This window comes from Ahaetulla prasina, chromosome 10 (genome assembly GCF_028640845.1).
Source record: "Ahaetulla prasina isolate Xishuangbanna chromosome 10, ASM2864084v1, whole genome shotgun sequence".
In the NCBI taxonomy this organism is placed as follows: domain Eukaryota; kingdom Metazoa; phylum Chordata; class Lepidosauria; order Squamata; family Colubridae; genus Ahaetulla; species Ahaetulla prasina.
In genome coordinates, this window is record NC_080548.1 from 27,163,260 (window position 1) to 27,181,392 (window position 18,133).

At 43.1% G+C, this 18,133-nt stretch overlaps 1 protein-coding gene across 1 annotated transcript; it reads left to right on the plus strand.

Moving 5' to 3' along the window:
- The first annotated feature begins 640 nt into the window (after positions 1–640).
- Positions 641–18,133, plus strand: LOC131204155 (ly6/PLAUR domain-containing protein 3-like). The gene is made up of 5 exons (XM_058195053.1): positions 641–813; positions 7,900–8,031; positions 10,408–10,578; positions 12,516–12,656; positions 14,928–18,133. The coding sequence occupies exons 1-5, from the start codon at positions 741–743 to the stop codon at positions 15,443–15,445; spliced, it is 1,035 nt and encodes a 344-aa protein (XP_058051036.1). The 5' UTR covers positions 641–740; the 3' UTR covers positions 15,446–18,133.

Consider the following 18,133-nt stretch of genomic DNA (forward strand, 5'->3'; position numbering starts at 1 on the left):
GAGTTTTGTGGTTCCCGGTGTTTTCTTTTCTGTGGGAAACGGGTCCAAATGGCTCTCTGAGTGTTTAAGGTTGGAGACCCCTGCACTAAACAAACAGCTGTAATACAAGGGAAGACCTGTATTCCTTCTGTAGGAAGGCGGAAGAGCTGTAGCAACTCCGTATCTTGATATACATGAGGTTTACCTCCTGGCAATTGAGGCAGGGCCCTGCCATGACCTCCCAAATGGTTTCACTTGATGGAGAAAAGAAGAATTCCTTCTCAATGTCTTCCATCATCCTTGCCATCTCTTGTTCCTCCAAGTTCAGACTTGCCTCTAATTACTGTTCTCTCCTGCCTCAAAGTCTTGGATGAAGAATGTAAAAAAAACAAACACGCACACACACACACACACACACACACACACACACACACACACACCTATCAACTGGCTGTTCTAGTTCCTGATAGGGGCGTCACCCCAGTAAGTGTCCTCCAAGTGCTGGGAAAAGGAAGTGATAGGTAAGAGAGTGGGATGGGATGTATGGAAGAAAGCCCTCCAGGCGAGCAAGAAGCCGCTGAACAGCCAAGTCTAAGGAGGCGTGGCTGAGGGATGAGAAAGAACGCCCTGCCCGAGTCATCAACTTATATTTAATGTTTAAACTTGAACTTTTTAAGGACTTGACACAAGCAGAACGTACTCAAGACCGGCAAGGGGAAAGCAAAAAGGAACCGAGGCAACGTTGGGACTTAGACAACGTAATGATGGGCACCTACCTCCAGCTCCAGATAAGGTGGTCTGCCCTTCTGGTGGCCTTGATGTTTTTCATGAAAGGTAAGGAGATGGAAAATGGCATGGTAAGTGTTACAGCTTTAGGATAAGCCATGATGGAACCAGGAATGTTTGGAAGGCAAGGAGTGGCATCTGGAAAAGGCTTGGATGAGAAGTTCAAGTGTGAACCTCTGAGCTATTTTGGTTCAGCTCTCAGGAATGGTACTCTGTGTATCTACCTAGCGATTGAAATTCTGACATAAGGAAGGCATCAGGGATATAAATTAAAGCCCATCCTTACCCGTTTCGGCCTAATTGCTACATCTATTTGCAATAAATCTAAATTCTAGGACAGAAGCTAAACAAATCCTTAAATGAAAGATTTCTCCAGGGCGTTAACCATACCAGGTTTAAATAAGGAACTTTGCTTGGCATACATGTGCGGAGGTGCCAAAACGGTTGCTCTGAAGATCAAAGCAATATTTTTTAGGCCATGCGGTTGCAAATGGGTGTCCGCTGCAGTATATATTTACTTTATTGTACTGGTTTTTTTAATTGGTTTTAATTAATGGCCTGATTGTTCGCCACCACCCAGAGTTATTTGCTTGAATGGGTAGCCATATAAATTGAATAAATAAATAAATAATCTTAGATTACTGTATGTCATTTCTCCAAAATAGTTCTTGTGGCAAATGTCTGTCTGTCTGACTGTCTCTATCTATCTATCTATCTATCTATCTATCTATCTATCTATCTATCTATCTATCTATCATCTAGCTATCTATCACCTGTCTAGCTATCATCTAGCTATCATCTAGCTAGCTAGCTAACTAGCTGTCAATCATCTACTTATCACCTACCTATCTACCTGTCATCTATCTATCTATCTATCTATCATCTCTCTCTCTCTCTCTCTCTCTCTCTCTCTCTCTCTCTCTCTCTCTCTGGCTATCTAGCTAGCTAGCTATCATCTAGCTAGCTATCACCTGTCTAGCTATCATCTAGCTATTTATCACCTGTCTAGCTATCATCTAGCTATCATCTAGCTAGCTAGCTATCAATCATCTACCTATCACCTACCTACCTGTCATCCATCCATCTATCTATCTATCTATCTATCTATCTATCTATCTATCTATCTATCTATCTATCTATCTATCATCTATGTACCATCTATATCATCTGCATTCCTATCAATTGATTGAAGGATGCAAGGCATTCTTTTAGCTTTTCAAAGGGTTAGAATAGATATTAGTTTTCCAAGTAATTGATTCACAACTTTCCTTCAAAATGAAGTTTTCTTTCTTTTTTCTTTCTGTCTTTTTTCTTTCCTATCATGAAATAATAGAGGCCGTTGTCTACTTGTGAGCTGAGATGTGAACCTGAAAAAGCCAGGTTATGATAAATTGTGAGGGCAGTTGTATTATTCAACTCAGTGATGAATTTTGTTGCATGGCGTATGGCATGGCTTCATTTATTCACTTCGTGTACTTCTCAGCATTCTTTGGGCAATAGGCTATGGCAGTTCCATTGTGTACTTGTCTAAATGGTTTAAAGGGAGGATGTAAAAGAACAGCTGTAACTCTTATTTCAGAGTTTCTCAACCTCAGCAGTTTTAAGACGTGTGGACTTCAACTCCCAGAATTCCCCAGCCAGCCATTCTGCTTGGGAGATACTGGGAGTTGAAGTCCACGCATCTTAAAGCTGTTGAGATTGGGAAACCCCCCCCACCCCCCACTCTATTTGACTGAGGACACAATATGACAACCTGGTTTTGGTCTCTTCCCAATACAACTTGGGAAAATCAGAAAGGGAAGACTGAGAGACTATGGCAACCGTGAATCTCACTGAACAAATGATCATTTATGTAGGTAGACACATCAGAAAATGGTCACCCATTGAGCCTATGAGGCTGAAGAGGATTTTACCACAGAACCTCCCTGAAGATCTGGGGAAACAGGACCTTGGCCTCCATTCTCCTCACCTCATAAAGAGCTGATAGAACCAGCCATTTCCTCAAGGGCAAGAGGGGGAATGACATCACAAATGTCATGAGGTCATTGTACAAATGACAAGAATTTTGGAGTTGACATAATTTGTAGAATTGACCTACATGACGTCATTGTGGCTTCTAACAAAAGCCAAGGTTGGCAGTCTCAGATCAACAGGCAATGCCTTACCATCTGAGGAAAAATTATGGGTTGTTGTTTTTTGACAGTCAAGCCCATCTTTTGTTTCACAATCAATCCCCAAAGCCAAAATGAAAGATAATCATAATGCAAAGAACAAAACAAACCATGGTTTAGGGTTTTGTTTTATTTTTTGTGCCTCTTTTCCAGTAGGCCTCTTTAGAACAGGGGTCTCCAAGCTTGGTCCCTTTAAGACTTGTGGACTTCAACTCCCAGAGTCCCTCAGCCAGCAAAGCTGGCTGAGGAACTCTGGGAGTTGAAGTCCACAAGTCTTAAAGGGACCAAGCTTGGAGACCTCTGCTTTAAAAGCCTGATGACCACAGCCGACATGGCCAAACCTATAGCTGTTCAGCGTACGCCTCTTGCACGTACAGGCCTATACAATTATTTTACAAAATGGGAGATAGGGATGGGGGGGGAAAATCTTATTTTAGGACGTTTAACCATTGTTTCTGAAGAACTCGAAAGAGCGGGTTAGAAATAAAATTAAGGTAACTTCAAAACAAGAAAATATGAGTGCCGAATAGAAGATTGTGCAGTCAAACTCGTACCTGCCTCAGACAGGAACTCTCTTCCATAGGATGTCTGACCCTATCAAACCCGGTTCGGACCGGTTCGGGCAAACTGGTAGCAAGAATCACGGGTGGGCCCAGCCACCCGCCCCGGCACTATGCCGTCCTATTTAGGCACGTTTTTGAGGCCATGTGCATGCGCGGGAGGCACGCCTGTGGCCAAAGCGCTTGCGCAGAAGGCCATGCACATGCGCGCATACTCACATTTGCGAACTGAAAGGGAAAGTTAAGTTAATACCACCCCTGCCTCCTTCTCAACACTTTGTTTTCTGGGGCTGGACGGTTTTTTTAGGGTTCCACAACATGGAGTTCATAGGGTAGCTTTGTCAGCAAGGAATCGTCATTATGCATCATGAAACAGAAATTCCAGACTGGAGAAAGTTACGCAATAACCCATCTTAAAGCACACCTGGGGAAATCATTTCAATAATAAGAGATTTTAGAGTCATCTAATTCGGCTTCCTGTCCAGAGCTACTTCTGATGAGATGCATCCACGTTCAGACTTCCAAAAGGCAGACCTTAGCAACCGTTCCAGAATGAGTTTTCCACCTGGGTGATCTCACGGCACAGTTTTTGGTTTGATGGCTAGGCTCCAATTATTTCCGGCTATGTTTGTGGCTTATTGAAAACCGCAGAAAACCTGGTCGTTCTTTGAACTGCTGCAGCTGTGGGAAGCTTGTGGGTGACCTGTTTCCTCATTTGCAAGAGCGCTGGCTGCACCCTGCCCCTCAGCCTCCAGGTATCCTAACAGGTCTTTCAAGGAGAGAGGCAGTTTGATGGATCGCTTCTTCCAAATGATAGGATTTCCTCCTCTTATTAGCTCATTTGTTTGTTTGCATTTGGGCAGACAAATATCACATGAGTAAAGAAGAGGACGAAGAGGTTAAGCAGAATAACAGAAATAACAAGAGTTGGAAGGGACCTTGGAGGTCTTCTAGTCCAACCCCCTGCTCAGGTAGGAAACCCTCTACAATTCTGGACAAATGGTTGTCCAATTGTGCTTTGGAAACCTCCAGTGATGGAAATCCCACAACTTTTGAAGGCAAGCCATTCCACTGGTTGATTGTTCTCACCAGAGGTGAAATTCAGCCAGTTCAAGTGGAAGCAGCCCCCACCTTCTTTAATAGCCATAGCAGATGTCATCACTTAAGAGATAAAGAGATAGCTAGATCTAGTCATAAGCAAATACCCTCGTCCAAGATCCAACAAAGGTAAGATTAGCCCTCAGCCACAATAGGAATTGCCCAAAGCCCCTCATTGCATCATCTCAGTTGCACCGCCCCCAGCAGTTCGAACTTCAACCAAACCTAGCTCAGACAAACTCCTAGGATTTGTACATGGCCCCATGGGAGTCTGACAACAGCCAATAGAACAGGGGTGTCCAAACTTGGTCCTTTTAAGACTTTTGGACTTCAACTCCCAGAGTCCCTCAGCCAGCAAAGCTGGCTGAGGAACTCTGGGAGTTGAAGTCCAAAAGTCTTAAAGGGACCAAGTTTGGACACCCCTGCAATAGAATATATGTTCTTGCACAGGAACAGGAAGCTCAAGTGCAAAAGCCCAAGTGAAGGTATAAATACCACTCTCCCACTCTCAACTCCATGTGGTCAGCTGCACCAGAACTACAAACATGTGGTTCTCCTTCATCAACAAATGGACCCTCTTTCGAATCAGCCTCCAGCCTCCATTTTGTCTCCAGCCTCCATTTTGCCTTTCTCTCAGCTTGGAATTGAACCAGATGGATATTTCTTCCAACACAGCAACAACAAGTGAACTGGGAGTGCAGTTGGACACACACAGTGCTGTGTTCCACAGGTGGAAGCATTTGTATGAGATTCACCTTGGGCAGGGTCATCAGGATTAGTGAAATCACCCGCCATGGATGAACAGGAGTGGAGAATAAAAGAGCTGAGAAGGTTATGCGGGAGAAAAACAGGGCGGAAGCGGCTATAATGAAAAAGCAGAGATCTGCAGGTTAACGCCAAGAAGTAGGAGATGCAGGTGGAGATGCCTGGGAAGAAGAGCCAAAAACATTCAAAACAAGATGAGCCCTCAAGTGGAGGGGAGAAATAGATTACTGTTTTCCAGGTTGGATTGGGGAGATGCCCAGGAAGAGAAAAAGAAAACACAGGGAGAGTCCTTTATGGGTCAAACATCTACTCTCAAATTACTAATGTCCAAAATGTATGTTAGATGCTAACATCAGGGCCTGGCAGCATTCAAATTCATTGTGCAAATTAGGCAGTGAAAGAAATAGAATAGAATAACAGAGTTGGAAGGGACCTTGGAGGTCTTCTAGTCCAACCCCCTGCCCAGGCAGGAAACCCTACACCACTTCAGACAAATGGTTATCCAACCTCTTCTTAAAAACTTCCAGTGTTGGAGCATTTACAACTTCTGGAGGCAAGTTGTTCCACTGATTAATTGTTCTAACAGTCAGGAAATTTCTTCTTAGTTCTAGGTTGCTTCTCTCCTTGACTAGTTTCCACCCATTGCTTCTTGTCCTGCCTTCAGGTGCTTTGGAGAAGAGCTTGACTCCCTCTTCTTTGTGGCAGCCCCTGAGATATTGGAACACTGCTATCATGTCTCCCCTAGTCCTTCTTTTCATTAAACTAGACATACTCAAATGGAGTCTTGGGTTTTCTTTAGGAGTAATTCCACTTTTGCAGTGTGATTAGCCTACGACCAGATCCATCGGTCACCAAAAGCATTTCTTGCTTCCTTTAGATGCTTAATTTGTTTGTTTGTTTGTTTTGTTTACATTTATATCCCGCCCTTCTCCGAAGACTCAGGGCGGCTTACAGTGTATAAGGCAATAGTCTCATTCTATTTGTATATTTACAAAGTCAATTTATTGCCCCCCCCAACAATCTGGGTCCTCATTTTACCTATCTTATAAAGGATGGAAGGCTGAGTCAACCTTGGACCTGGTGGGGCTTGAACCTGCAGTAATTGCAGGCAGCTGTGTTTAATAACAGGCTTCTTACAGCCTGAGCCACACCGCGGCTGTGATCTTGCAGTCAGATGGCCTTTTCCTTGCTTATCATTTCAAGCTGAGTCGGAGCTATTTGGGAGTCCTAATGACAACAGAATAACAGAATTGGAAGGGACCTTGAAGGTCTTCTAATCCAACCCCCTGCTCAAGCAGGAAACCCTACACCATTTCAGACAAAGGGTTGCCCAATCGCTTCTTAAAAACCTCCAGTAGTTGGAGCACCCAAATATTCCCTCAACACTGTCAAACTATTCACTAAGTCTTCACTACTATTAATCTTCTCATCGTTCCTATCATCCATCTCCTCCCACTTATGACTGTATGACTGTAACCTTGTTGCTGGCATCCTTACAATTTATATTGATTGTTTCCTAGTATGATTTGATTGCTTATTTGTACCCTATGACTATCATTAAGTGTTGTACCTTAAGATTCTTGACAGATGTATCTTTTCTTTTTATTTACACTGAGACCCTATGCACCAAAGACAAATTCCTTGTGTGTCCAATCACACTTGGCCAATAAAAAAAGAATTCTATTCTATTCTGGAAGCAAATATCCCTCTTTTAATAAAGTTGTGACAAGCTGAGGAGGAGAATAGCCATCAGAACGAAAGGAAAATTGGCTGTGGTTCTTCACCCCACAGTTCATCTCAGCTTCACTGATGCTTCCCATGAAAGTCTACATCGGAGGTGTCCAACCATCATCTTCGTTGCTCTTCTCTGCTCTCTTTCTAGGATGTTGAGACTCTAGAAAGAGTGCAGAGAAGAGCAACGAAGATGATTAGGGGACTGGAGGCTAAAACATATGAAGAACGGTTGCAGGAACTCGGTATGCCTAGTTTAATGAAAAGAAGGACTAGGGGAGACATGATAGCAGTGTTCCAATATCTCAGGGGCTGCAACAAAGAAGAGGAAGTCAAACTATTCTCCAAAGCACCTGAGGGTAGAATAAGAAGCAATGGGTGGAAACTAATCAAGGAGAGAAGCAACCTAGAACTAAGCAGAAATTTCCTGACAGTTAGAACAATTAATCAGTGGAACAACTTGCCTGCAGAAGTTGTAAATGCTCCAACATTGGAAATTTTTAAGAAAATGTTGGATAGCCATTTGTCTGAAATGGTGTAGGGTTTCCTGCCTGGGCAGGGGGTTGGACTAGAAGACCTCCAAGGTCCCTTACAACTCTGATATTATTATAATAACCTTGGCAACTTTAAGGTCTGTGGACTTCAACTCCCAGAATTCCACAGTCAGCATGGCTGGCTGGCTGTGGAATTCTGGGAGTTGAAGTCCACAGGCCTTAACATTGCCAAGGCTGGACATTTCTGGTCTACATCAGTATATATTCACTCTTTTTAATTGGGTTTTTCTCATTTTGGACATCTGCCCTATATAGGTGCCTTGGCTCTGGAGTGCCACAGCTGTGTAGACTTGGGTGATGGCGGTTGCAGTCAGCAGCAGATGAAAAAGTTGACCTGCCCAAGCAATGCCCACGTCTGTGTGGAAACCGTGGCTGCTGTGGAATGGAGTGAGTAGCCACAAATGCTTTTTCTAGCCCAAAGGGGGATGTGTCACCATAGGGTTATTATTATTATTATTATTATTATTATTATTATTATTATTATTATTATTATTATTATTATTATTATTAATTCAATTTTTATACCGCCCTTCTCCCGAAGGACTCAGGGCGGTGTACAGCCAGGTAAAACAAACAATGTTAATATACAATTAAAATACGAATTAAAAAACTTATTACATAATTGGCCTAAAACTTTGGAACATGAAAACTAAAACCCACTAAAAATTACTAGTAAAAAATTTAAAACCAATCAAATGTAAAACCAATAAAATTTAAGCCAGCCCCGCACGAATAAATAAGTGTGTTTTTAATTCGCGGCGGAAGGTCCGAAGGTCAGGTATTTGGCGTAAGCCCGGGGGAAGCTCGTTCCAGAGGGTAGGAGCCCCCACAGAGAAGGATCTACCCCTGGGGGCCGCCAGCCGACATTGCTTGGCGGACGGCACCCTGAGAAGTCCCTCTCTGTGAGAGCGTACGGGTCGGTGGGAGGCATGCGGTAACAGCAGGCGGTCCCGTAAGTACCCAGGCCCTAAGCCTGGGTTTTGCCTGGGTTGAGTTTTGGATTCCTTCTTTAGTTCTGCAAGTGCAAAACTTTGATTTTTTTGGTTTCTCTGAAGCTTTTCTTCCCTTGCCAGAGTTGAGTCAGCAGAACCACCCAATGGTGAGAATGGGTGTCATATAAATTTAATAAAAATAAATATTGGCAGTCCTCGATATATGACAACAATTGAGCCCCAAATTTCTCTTGCTAAGCGAGACATTTGTTAAGTGAGTTTATGACCCAAAACTGAGCCCAAAACTTCCATTGTTAAGCAAGACAGTTGTTAAGTGAGTTTTGCCCTATTTTACAACCTTTCTTGCCGCCGTTGTTAAGTGAATCACTGCAGCTGTTAAGTTAGCAACATGGTTGTTAAGTGAATCTGGCTTCCCCATTGAGTTTGCTGGTCCGAAGGTCACAAAAGGGAATCACGTGATCTCTGCAACCGTCATAAATATGAGTCTGTTTCCAAGCATCCAAATTTTGGTCAGGCAACCATGGGGATGCTGCAGCGATCATAAGTGTGAAAAATGGTCATTAGTCACTTTTTTTCAGTGCTGTGGTAACTTTAAATGGTTACTAAACGAACTGTTGTAAGGTGAAGACTACCTGTATTTTTGCTTTCGTTTTGAAGATACAGTAGTGGCCAAAATTGTGGAAACCTTTTGGGAAAAGTGTATTTTCTAAAACTAGCTAATAACACCACTTTTTTTTCCCTGGAGTAGTACCATAAAATTAAATATCAATGGAAAGATAATTTAATCAAGAATGTAATGCAATAACTTTTATGAAGGATTTGCTATTAGAATAGCAGTTACAGTATAAAGAAGAAAAGTGAAACACGTAGAAAAAACGAGATATACAAAAATTATCACCATGTCAGTTAATACTTAGTTGCAGTGGTGGGATTCAGCCAGTTCGTACCACTTCGGGAGAACCAGTTGTTAACTTTCTGAGCAGTTTGGTGAACTGGTTGCTGGAAGAAATCGTTAGGGCAGAGAACCGGTTGTTAAATTATTTGAATCCCACCACTGCTTAGTTGGGTAACCTTTAGCATGAATTACAGCCTTACAATGTCTTCCCATGGAGTAAACCAAGTCTTTTAGTTCTGCAGCTGTTATTGTGTGAAACCAAGATTGAAGGATTGCTTCTATTGTTTTATTGCTGAGTCGCTTCTGACTAACAAGTTTCTTTAGTCGGCTCCATAGATTTTCAATTGGGTGAAGGTCTGTGCTATTCCCAGGCCATTCCATCAGTGGAATAGGATGATCTTCAAACTCCAAAGAAAAAGTGGTGTTATTAGCCATCAAATCTCAAAAATACACTTTTTCCAAAAGGTTTCCACAATTTTGGCCACTACTGTACCTTTCAGCATACCTGATAGCCAATAAATTGGAGACTCTTTGCAGCCCTCCTTCCACGCTAAATTTCCCAACGTGTGCATTCATGGCTCTTCAGATGGCATTTCCTCCTCATGAATTAAAGTCCAAGAAATTAACTTGGGTAGAATTGGATAGAAGGGTGGGAAGCTACAAATTCTGGAGGGAAGGCCCCACACGTGGAGAGAAGAAGCGGCATTCGCACACATTCCATGGTCAACTTGTAAACTGCTGGTACCCAGACTCCCTCACCTCCCCCCCCCATCAGACAGTGAATGCTTTTTGTGACTGGCTGGGGAATCCTGGGAGTTGAAGTCCACAAGGTCTTAAAGTCCACACGGTCGCCATCTTTGGAGAGCCCTGTTCTAAACCAGCTTATCTTCCTCCGTAACCTCTTGGTTCTTTCAGGTCACGGGAAGTTCTCCGTTGGCGAAAAGGGTTGCGGGCTGGGCATGCCAGGAACCAATGACAAGGCGGTGGAAGTGCACGGCATCTTGGCTTTCTCTCAGCTCCATCAATGCAACACGAGCCAGTGCAACGTTAAACTGGACATCAAAGCACTGCAGCTGCAACCCATGGGTAAACTCCGGCCCACATAAGAACGATGCTTCTCTTTAGAAGATTGCTAGTCTTATCTATCTATTGTAGGGGTGTCCAAACTTGGCAACTTTAAGACTTGTGGACTTCAACTCCCAGAATTTCTCAGCCAGCAACCTCTCAGGTTGCTGGCTGAGAAATTCTGGGAGTTGAAGTCCACAAGTCTTAAAGTTGCCAAGTTTGGACACCCCTCATCTATTGCTATGTCCCTGTGGAATATTGGAATATTTTCCCAGCATCCTTAATAAACTGGGACTTTCCGCATATGATTTATCCCTAGCTTGTAAATTAAATAAAATTGTAAATAAAATAAATTCCTTAGGCATGAAAGCCAGCTGGGTGAATTTGGGCCAGTCTATCTCAGCAAAAGTCCGTGAGCTGCTGTGGGAAAATAGAAGGCAGAAGTCTTAGGTATGTTCGCTGCCTTAAGGGTAGAATAAAAACATAATGATGATAATAATCACAACAACAACACAGCAATAATAGAAATAACAGGAAGTGCGGTGAGGAAAAAATACAGGAAGGAAAAGAGTAGCAAAATAAAGATCTCTGTTTCTCAACCTTGGCAACTTTAAGATGTGCGGATTTCAATTCCCAGAATTCCCCAGGCTGGCTGGAGAATTCTGGGAGTTGAAGTCCACGCATCTTAAAGTTGCCAAAATTGGGAAACAGAGATCTAGATAGCCACAGAAAATTGTATTGATGTGTTCCTATAGAAATGAGCTCATCTTCAGGGAATATTTGTCTTTTGGCATCCCAAACAATGATTGCAATGCTTTGTGTAAAAACGTACAATAGCCAGTTTGCCTAGAACAAAAAGGCTAAGATTTATTTATTTATTTTGTCAATCATATATAAGATAAGATAAGATATATAAGGTAAAAGTATAAACATAATTTGGATACAGGAAAAGAGTAAGTAAAATTAGAACTGCAGAATAAATAATTGCTACCAACCTGCTTTTCATTGAGGACCTGTATACTGCACGAATCAAGAAGAGGGCCGTGAAAATATTTACAGATCCCTCACATCCAGGTCATAAACTATTTCAATTCCTACCCTCAAAATGACGCTATAGAGCACTGCACAACAGAACAACAACAGAAAAAACAAGAACAGTTTTTCCCGAAGGCCATCACTCTGCTAAACAAATAATTCCCTCAACACTGTCAAACTATTTACTGAATCTGCACTACTATTAATCTTCTCATAGTTCCCATCACCAATCTCTTTCCACTTATGACTATTTGACTGTAACTTTGTTGCTGGCAATCCTTATGATTTATATTGATATACTGACCATCATTTGTGTTGTAAATGTTGTACCTTGATGAACGTATCTTCTTTTATGTACACTGAGAGCATATGCACCAAGACAAATTCCTTGTGTGTCCAATCACAATTGGCCAATAAAAATTCTATTCTATTCTATTCTATTCTATTCTATTCTATTCTATTCTATTCTATTCTATTCTATTCTAAAAAAGGAATATTAGGACAGGGACGGTAGGCACGCAGGTGCACTTATGCATGTCTCTTCAGCCCTTCCTTTGTGTTCTTAGGCTAAGAGCTTTTTTTTTTGCATAGTGTGCAAATATGCTTTTAATGGTTTTGTTTTCTTTCTCCTTCCCTTTTATATAAATCCCAACAGCCCACTTTCTGGGAAAGGAAAGGTGAGGCGCAACAGCTGAATCAATACCTAACAAGAGGCCGCCTGTTTAAATTTAGGACCTGTTTCAAAAGCCTCTTTTGGCTAATCTTGGCGCTAATCTGGTTTAAGAAAAAAATTATAAATACGCCTGGCCCAACCCAGTTCTAGTGCGTCTTCTAGAATTCAACCGATTTAAAGTTCATATCTTTTTCATCCTTGATAATGCTAATTTTTTCCCCTCCTTTTTTAAAAATGGTTCTACGTCCAGATAACGTGAGTGCTCGGATTCCCAACGGAGTGGAATGCTACAGCTGTGATGGAGACAACTGCACAATGGACAATTCAGCCATTGTCGAGTGTTACGATAATTTCCGAGGTTGTTTCCATGGCAACGTCACTATGAAAGCAGGTGAGACCTCTGAAGGTCATTATTTTTTATATATATATATATATATATATATATATATATATATATATATATATATATATATATATATATATATATATATATATATAGGTCTTTGGTTGTTCGGGTTTTCTTCCGTGTAAAATTGGAAGTGTCTTGGCGGCGTTTCGTGAAGTCTCATTCGTCATCTTCAGGCTTCAGCTTCGTGCTTCTGGGAGCAATGTGTGATCGCAGCTGTTTCTTCCTTTTAACTGCTAGTGGGGATTTGAACTGATTGGGTGGGAGCTTGGCTGTGCTCTGATTGGATGGGGGGGGTTGTGCTCTGATTGGATGGGGGTGTGTCCTGTGTTGGTGGGGGCTTGTTTGTGCTCAGTTTAGTCTGTGTTGCAGGGGGATTTGAGCTGGTGAGCTGCATAGCTGTTGTTTGGCTTTGTGGTCGTGCTACATCTTCATAGTGGGTGTCAGTCTGCTGCATGTATGGATTGGAGGGGTTTGAAATGGCTAATGTTGCAGCTGCGGTCTGGCTTCTGGTCCTTGGTCGTGCTTCCTGATCAGTGTGGGTTTGGGTCTATATGAATATGTATATGAAATCCCATGCACCGCCTGCCCCACCACATACATTGGACAAACCAACAGAAGAATAAGTGCACGCATTGAAGAACACAAGAACTCATTCAAAAAAGAGGAACCAACTTCTTCCCTGGTCCAACACTTTAAAGTCACAGGACACGATATTGACTTTAAAAAGACCAGAACTATCGCCAAAACTGAACACTTTAACAACAGAATAATCAGAGAAGCCATTGAGATAGAAAAACGCCCACACAGCATGAACAAACGAGATGACACCTCCCGCCTACCAGCCATTTGGAAACCCGCCCTTATTGACAAACGAGTCCCTAACACAAGGAATGACACCAGACCCACACTCACGAGGTCCACACAGGATGTCACCACCACACATCCACCCAGAAAGCAGACCCAAACCCACACTGATCATGAAGCACGACCAAGGACCAGAAGCCAGACCGCAGCTGCAACATTAGCCATTTCAAACCCCTCCAATCCATACATGCAGCAGACTGACACCCACTATGAAGATGTAGCACGACCACAAAGCCAAACAACAGCTATGCAGCTCACCAGCTCAAATCCCCCTGCAACACAGACTAAACTGAGCACAAACAAGCCCCCAGCAACACAGGACACCCCCCCATCCAATCAGAGCACAAACCCCCCCCCCCATCCAATCAGAGCACAGCCAAGCTCCCACCCAATCAGTTCAAACCCCCACTAGCAGTTAAAAGGAAGAAACAGCTGCGATCACACATTGCTCCCAGAAGCACGAAGCTGAAGCCTGAAGATGACGAATGAGACTTCGTCGAAACGTCGCCAAGACACTTCCAATTTTACACGGGAGAAAACCCGAACAACCAAAGACCTATATACAAACACCCGTGAAAACCTCAGAAAACATATATATATATATATATATATATATATATATATATATATATATATATATATATATATATATATATACATATACATATACATATATATATATATATATATATATATATATATATATAGGCTAATTTGGCTGTCTTGGGATTCCAGCGACCGTAGGCTTCTAAATATGTCGGATTTCTTCCTATCCTAGGAAAGGAGGAGCAAAGGAGATGGATTAATGGAGCTAAGAGGATGAGTAAGGGATCAGTGTCCTCTGAGTGAAGACCATCACAGCCTAACCGAAATAAAAATTATTTTCTAATTGTGTAGGAAATCACGTTCTCCAATATATAGTAAAAACGGAGAGGAAGCAGAGGTTAAAAAAGAGTATTCAGGCATGCTCGGAGAATGGCAAACTTTTAAGAATTATTTGTGTGCTTAAAAAAAAAATCTACTTTAAAAAAAAACCCACAGCATTTATATTCCTCTGCCAAATAGACATCCTTCCCTTGAACTTTCTTGTTTTGTTTTGTTTTTTTAAAAAAAGTTACAAAATTGATGCAGCCACTGTTGGGAAGGGAGTGTATGACTTGACAAACTGTTGGCATTCCTGACTTTTTAACAGAGATTAAATACAATGAATTGCTTTGTTAACCTCGACTCCCAAAAAAAAAAAAAATCCCTCTGCGCTGAACACAAAGAGAACTTTATTTGGAATAGAGCCAGGGTGGTAGTTGTGATGGAAATAATACTTTGGACCAAAAACTGTTAGCCTTGAAGGAGGACCTCTGCCTTAAAGTTTCTCCTTCTCATCTTTTCCAGGGAATTTTTCACTGACCAAACCCATCAAAGGATGCGTTCAAGATGGCGACTGTACCAAGGTCAGGAAAGGGAGTCCGGCCATCACCCTCTCAGGCTCCTGTTGCTCAGGGAACCTCTGCAACACTAATCTCTCCAACAAAACACACTTCTCCACCTCCATCCCAAGGCTGGCCTTCCTGCCTGCTGAAGAGATTAAGAAGAACGCAACCGCCACAACCCCTTCGACGTCCGTCCGGGCCAATGCAGCCACAGCGGCAGCTTCCACTTCTAGCAAGCTCACCCGTTCTCTTGCTGTGAGCCCATCGGTGGGCAGCCCTCAGAAGGACCACAGTCATGACCACGACCACGGCCACGACCACAGTCATGAAGAGGATGTAAAGAACAACGTCGTTCAAAATAGGAAAGTGGTCCCTTCTGTGAAGGTTGAAGAAAGACAAGCTGGTGGGCCGAAGGGAGGTGTAGCAGGCTTGCAGGGGTCAGTCCTGGCGGCTTTTCTGCTCCTTGGCTTGTGTCTGTGAAGGGGACTCAAAGGAGTGAAATGACATTCAACCTTCTTCCCTTCCCCCCCCCCTTTGCTAGATCGAAGCTTATCGCGTACAGCTTTGCCTCATTTGGTACCGTTTCTCCCGCTCTGAGCAGGAGGCTGGACTAGAAGTCCTCTAAGGTCCCTTTCCAACTCTGTTTGCTATTCTGTTAATTCTGTTTTGTCTGCCTCTTCCCAAGAAGCCGGCATTTTGGACGTAAGGTCCGATTGATGACGTTTGAGTATCGGAAATAAATTTTCCTTTGGTGCCCTTCTCTATATCAGGTAGTCCTTGACTTACGACCATTCGCTTACGGTGGCACCGAAACAAGCGACCTTCAACCGTCCCTTGCAGTTATGACCGCCGCAGCATCCAAAAAGTCATGCGGTCAAAAGTCGGGCGCTTGGCAACAGGCAAATATTTAAAATAGCTGCAGCATTCCAGGTTGACGGGATCACCATTTGTGACCGTCTCAGGTGGCTTCTGAAAAAGCAAAGTCAAGGAGAGAAGCCAGATTTGCTTAATGACTACATGGCTCACTTAACAACTGCAGTGATTCACTTAACAACCACAGCAAAAAAAAGGTTGTAAAATTGGGCATAAGGGACCTTTTTTTAGTAGTAAAAAAAAAATTTGGTCCCAACTGCGGTCTTAGGTCCAGAACTACCTGTACTTTATTTTCATGGTAGTCATTAGAAATTAAGATTCACTGCTCTGGTACATGATTAATCTCATATTTATGGGCAGCAAAACCTGGTTTCACTCTTCCAAAACAAAGTCAAATTCCTTTTGCATGGGGTTCTTTTCCTGCCCTCCTCTTCCAATATAATTTTGTGCCGATCAGATTTCCAGAGTTTTGATTCGCATAAATTTTGACTCGACAGAGGTCAGAAGGAAGGCGCAGGCAGCTGAAGTTAAGCTGTAACTTAATGACGTGAAACCGACCAACTCAAAGAAATCAGCTTTTTGTGTGGGCCCTAATGACTTAACCCTATCAAAGTGTTCTGGAAATCATGAACGCCGAAATGTGTCTGAGATGGTGGACAAGGTTTTGGTTGAGAGCTTACACGAGGAAGAGTGTAGAGTCAGGTGGACTGTTGCCACGTTGAAATTTGGATTTTAATCCTGAAATGCTGGAGCAGAGCTATGAAAGTCTAAAACCAACATACGTAGCCCTTTAGTGTTTCAAGGAAACCTATCCTGACTTCAGTGAATGAATGAAAAGAATCAAACTGTAACCCACACAAGGCAGACCGTGTAAAACAGGAAATAAAACTATTGGACGGCAATTTTGTATTTTAAGTACTTTCCATAATTTGCACACACGAGAAATGTTTATTTTTAACATTTGCAGGGGAGATGGGTCTCGGGGTTTTTGCCTTGTCTTACTGAATTGAGCCTGGAACCAACCAGCAAACATCAGCCCTCTAAACTGAGATCAAAGCAATAGAACACCAAATCAAAGATTCAGACAAAGATTGAAGTGTTGGCTAAGTTCATACAACACTCTAGACCAGAGGTGGGTTTCAGCAGGTTCTGACCAGTTCTGGAGAAGCGGAAATTTTGAGTAGTTCAGAGAACCAGCAAATACTACCTCTGACTGGCCCTGCCCCCATCTATTCTCTGCCTCCTAAGTCCCAGCTGATCGGGAGGAAATGGGAATTTTGCAGCACCCTTCCCCTGGAGTAGGGTGGGAATGGAGATTTTACAGTATCCTTCCCCTGCCATGCCCACCAAGCCACGCCCACCAAGCCATGCCACACCCACCAAGCCACGCTCACAGAATTGGTAGTAATTTTTTTTGAAACCCATCACTGCTCTAGACCAGGGGTATCAAAGTCGATTTCATTGAGGGCTGCATCAGGGTTGTGTTTGACCTTGGGGGTGGGGGGCAGAGTGGGTGTGGTCAGAGTGGGTGTGGCCTGCTTGACGTCACTCATGTCAGGGGCACCTGTGGCAGCCCGAGTGCTTTGCCAGCGAAAACAGGCTCCCGAGCTCCGTTTCCAGCTGCGACGGCCTCGTGCAATCGTCTGTCAGCGCAAACGGAGCTTAGGAGGGGTGCATGCAGCCCTCCCGAGCTCCATTTGCACTGGCAGAGGGTTGCACGAGACTGTCACAGCCAGAAATGGAGCCCAGGAGCCCATTTTCACTGGCAGAGGCCCTGCAGGCCGGTCCTTCACTGTTTCCAGAGTGGCCCCATGGGCCAAATATAAGCACCTTGCGGGTTAGATGCATCCTGGAGCCTTGAGTTTGATACCCCTGCTCTAGACTAAACTAAAATGAGGGTTGTTTGTGAGTCGGCATATTGTGTCTTTCCAGCCATTACCTTAGCATGTTACAATAAACCAGGTCATCGGATTAGGACATAATACGATTTATTCCTTTGGCTCTAGCATGTTCGGTGAACATAGAAATTGTATTTCGTTCACTTGGGTGAAGGGTGCGTTGTATGTACCCAGCTCCCGAATCTCTGCAGAGATCCCACCCATCCACCCTTGTTGCTCTCAAGCAGGAACAAATCGAATCCGCAAAGTTTAAACACATCTGGTGCTGTTATTATTCATTCAGTTTATTTTCTTCCTGTTTGTAAATAGCTTTAATTGGTGACTCTTGCCAAAGTAATACATTTCAAGGAAAACTGGGCTCGGAAAGATATTAACAAATAAAGAGATTGGAACTTGG